Genomic DNA, 4,451 nt, shown 5'->3' on the forward strand with positions numbered 1-4,451 from the left:
AGGAACAAAAACTAAAAACTAAAAATCAGTTATGTGGTAAGAGAAAAAAGTTGTTTCGTGCATGCAATATCACACACACACACATATAATATGTGATGGTTGTGGTTGTGATTGTGAGTTAGATTCCCTTAGGTAAAGAATTTGTCATGTTCACAAAGAAGAAGAAAGAAGCACAATCTTGTAATTTTATCCAAACTCTAAAAGAGCACTCTTTCCTCCATACACCATGTGTGTGTATATATATTGAACAAAGTTGTCAAAACCACCTAGTACTCGTTAACATTCTCTCCACCCTTTTTCTTCTTCTTTTCTACAAAAGCAAACAAACGTTTGCCTATTTCTTTGGCTCCTCCACACTCACTTTCTCACTCTCTTCTTCTTGCCCTTCACTTTCTCTCTCTCTCTTTCTCGCTCTCTCCCAAGAAACAAAAAAAAAAAAAAATGTCACCAGGGATAGGAAATAGCAACAAGATCCGACACATTGTTCGGATCCGACAGATGGTCCAACGTTGGAGGAAGAAGGCGCGCATAGCGGCGGCGCGTGCGCTGGCACCGCCTTCGCCGACCGACGTTCCCGCCGGACACGTGGCTGTCTGCGTCGGGACCAGCTGCAAGAGGTTCATCGTGCGCGCGACGCACCTGAACCACCCCATCTTCAAGCGGCTCCTCGTACAAGCCGAAGAAGAGTACGGGTTTTCCAACCAGGGTCCCCTGACGATTCCATGCGACGAGTCGTTCTTCGAAGAGGTCCTCCGAGTCGTGACTCGCTCGAACTCGTCCATCGAGTCGTCGTCGTCATCGTCCTACTGCCACGTCGGCATCAGGACCCACCTTGACTGCTTAGGTGAATCTCGACCGTTGCTTCATGGGTTGGCTGATACCAAATCAATCTGCTCATGAGCTAAGGTATCTGTTAGAAAAAAAAAAAAAATTATATATATTTATAACTCCGAGTCAGAATCGGGTTAACTCATGACTCAACTGAGTTCAGTTCCCCCGAGTTTTCTTGGGTTTGCGATTTTTTTTTTTTTTTTTTGTTGGGTTTTTTTGGGGTGGCCCTTTTTTGACCTGATGAAGAAAATGTTACTAGGGTTAGCTATGGAGGATTAACAAGGAGATGGCAAGAAGGGTTTGGTTTTTAACTGAGTCATCCCGAGTTGAAATCGTTGGAAGTGATTTTATATAATTTTTATTATATCTTATTATCTGATTATTGTATTATCTCTTGTAAAAACTTTGCTGACTTGAATGTAGGAATTTGATGAAGAGATGTATCAAACTTTGTTTTTGATATATTAAATATTTGCTTAAATTTCTGGATTCTTTTTATTTATATTCTTTTGCATTTTTTTTTTTCCGTTAAAAGAGCTAGCCGTTATAAACTGATAATATTTGGTATATCAAATATTGTTAACAAGAATACGCAAAATCTAGGTCAAAAGTACTTCATATTTGTACAATTGATAAAGAATCTTTTAAATCTTCTGAAGTTTTAAAGATACTAATTTTCAAAGTTCTTGTTGTATGCATACAATTTTGAGATGAGGGCAATAAGTTTTGTTAGGTGATATATTTCAAAATAGGTGGATATAAGATATAATGTTTGTGGGATATAATTATCAAATTAATAAATTGTCATTTTTTTTTAAAATTTTAAAAATAGATGGATAAGATATACTCTACAAATTATACGCGGTCAAGTAACCAAAATAATTTAGATTTTGACTTTTAGAGGATCAAGGAAGAATTCCCCCCCATTGTTGCAGAAAGTTATTCTCAATTCTCTTCATGTATATCTAATTTGGATAACAGAGTTGCAATAATCATAATTTTTAAAATTTCATGTTGCTTTTAATTATAAAGGAAGAGTTGGTGGACTGTTATCATTCATCATGGCTATGATAGGCGGAAATTTATTAGACACTATGACAATATACTCCCTTCCTCTCATTCATTCAAAGGTGGGCTCAGGTGGGTGGAACTCATTCTTATGTGAGAATGAGAAAATATACTCTCGAAGTACTCATTAATAACCCATGATACTAGTTAGAAGTTTTAAACCAACCAAAAAACTCATAAATCTCATCGGCCAAAGCAGAGAGAATAGAAACTAACTGATTATTGACTTAATAATTTTAAACAAGTAAGAATTTTTTTAATAAAATAATAGCAAGTAACGCGCTCCACTACAAAGACCATCTAATTTCTCTAAAGCAGGATTTTTATAATTTACCTTTAAGCAAGTTGGTTTTGTCTAGTCAATATATGGTCCTTCCTGTCGATAAAGTGCGGAAAAGTGAGTAAATGCTGATACTTTATCATCATGAGCCATGACAGTGATATCGTGTGTGGTTCATTTCATCATTTAACAGTGCACCGTGATTATAGTTTGAGAGAAAGACTATTCGTTATAAAGATGAAAGCGAGAAAAAGAAATTTTAGAGCCATTATTCTATTAAAAAACTAGTAAACTTTAAGCTTTGGGAAAAGAGTAGTATTTAATTATTTATACTGTGGTAATTTTACTTTACCAAAATATTTTATCCATATTATGTTTCATATTTCTTTTGGTTCATGAATTGAATACATACTTTCTGGTAAAAATTATTGAGTATTCTCAGAGTATAATAAATATATATTTCATCCTCTCACATAATTGTTGATCCTATTAATTAAATTTATGATGGGATTCATAATTCATGTGAGATGAGAGAGTACGCATTTATGATACTCTGAGAATACCTAATAATTTTCCCTGATTACAGTGAAAGGAGAATTGAATATATTCAAATTGTAATAATGAGATTGCTATTTTATTATCTCTTGGACTTATTTATTTATTTATTTTAAATTTGTGGTTTAAACATGCAAATCTTTACAATTTTAGATCAAAGATGCTCTTTACACGCTAAATGTTATGGAACATATTTTAAATTCACTTAAAATTATAAGTAATATATTTTTAGTTATGCTAAAAACTTGGTAACTTAGGGTCCGTTTGGATACAGCTAAAAACTGAAAACTGAAACATTGTAGCAAAATAATTTTTAAATGTGTGAATAGTACTGTTGGGACCCATTTTTAATGAAAAAGTTGTTCAAAAGTGATATTTATGGGTCTTGTGAACAATGCACCATGCACTGTTCACGCAGAAAATCAACATTCACGGCTTAACAGTGCATGAACAGTACTCAACAGTGCATGAGCAATGCGCTTGTCCCTAAAGCTGAAAAGCGTGCAAAAAAAAAAAAAGAAAAAAGAGCAAAACGCAAACGCAGGTTCATTCATTCGGATCCAAATGCTCACTTAGGGTCCGTTTGGATAGAGCTTATTACTGAAAACTGAAAACACTGTAGCAAAATAATTTTTAAATGTGTGAATAGTGTTGTGAGACCCATTTTTAATATTTTTTTTTCTGAATAAAGTGCTTGTGGGTCCCATGAACAGTGCATGAACAGTGAAATTGGTCTCCCTCACAGTAAAATACCGTGCATGAACAGTACCGGTTACTGTTCAAGCACGTTGAAAAAAAAAAAAAAAAACGCAGAATCGCTGGACGTGGCCACAAAACGCTGTATCCAAACTCAGCCTTAGTATCCATTTGGCAAAAATTATTTTTGGCAACTTATTTTACTATTTAGTTTATTTTTGCTTCTATTCATGAGTCCTACTACACTTTTTGGTACTATCCATAAGTCTTACTATATTATTTTAGCTAACTTTTATTCTTATCTACAATACTTTTAATAAAAAAATTTCAGTTTCAATAAAATAAGCTGATCCTAAACGACCCTTAATTAGTTTGGAGATTCAAACTTAAGATTTTTTTAATTATTAAAAGTATACAATATCATTAAATAAAAGAACTTTTGACGAAGCTAAATGATGAGAAGAAGTAAACAAACTTGAACAATGTGTGGTTGGTCTATAGGCCTATAGAGTCAAGAATATTTAAGACCAACCCGCCTAATCCTATGTAAGAAAAAAAATATAAAAGAAAAAAACTTTTTTAAAAAAAGTTTTGCCATAATTGAGTACAACCTACCTATAGTTACAGGCTTTCTGAACCTCTCTTTGTTTTTCCATTTTGGTTTTTTTTTTTTTAATTTCCTTGCTAAAACATTTTGGTCGTTTTTAATTGTTGAAGTTGCAAATCCAACAATTTAATTAATTGTAGTGTTTGATTTGAACTGCACCTTCTATTGAGTGTAAGTAATGACTAATAACTAAAAGATATAAGTGGTATTACCGTATTATTTTCGACTTATCCCTTTTGTCAAATGATGATTAGATACCTTTCAAAAAAAAAAAAATGATGATTAGATAGATCACACTAGCAATTTCAGGTACTATTGGAATCTGATTTGTACCTATATACATATATTTAATTTAAAAATTAAAAAAAAAAAAATTAATGCATACATTAAGTAGTACCAAAACATGTCACAAGT

General features: G+C 33.0%; 1 protein-coding gene across 1 annotated transcript; it reads left to right on the forward strand.

Moving 5' to 3' along the window:
* Nucleotides 1–245: 245 nt before the first annotated feature.
* LOC142642428 (auxin-induced protein X10A-like) lies at nucleotides 246–1,312 on the forward strand. The gene has a single exon (XM_075816777.1). The coding sequence runs from the start codon at nucleotides 442–444 to the stop codon at nucleotides 898–900; it is 459 nt and encodes a 152-aa protein (XP_075672892.1). The 5' UTR covers nucleotides 246–441; the 3' UTR covers nucleotides 901–1,312.
* The last annotated feature ends 3,139 nt before the right edge of the window (nucleotides 1,313–4,451 follow it).

The sequence above is a fragment of the Castanea sativa genome, chromosome 7 (genome assembly GCF_040712315.1).
Source record: "Castanea sativa cultivar Marrone di Chiusa Pesio chromosome 7, ASM4071231v1".
In the NCBI taxonomy this organism is placed as follows: Eukaryota; Viridiplantae; Streptophyta; class Magnoliopsida; order Fagales; family Fagaceae; genus Castanea; species Castanea sativa.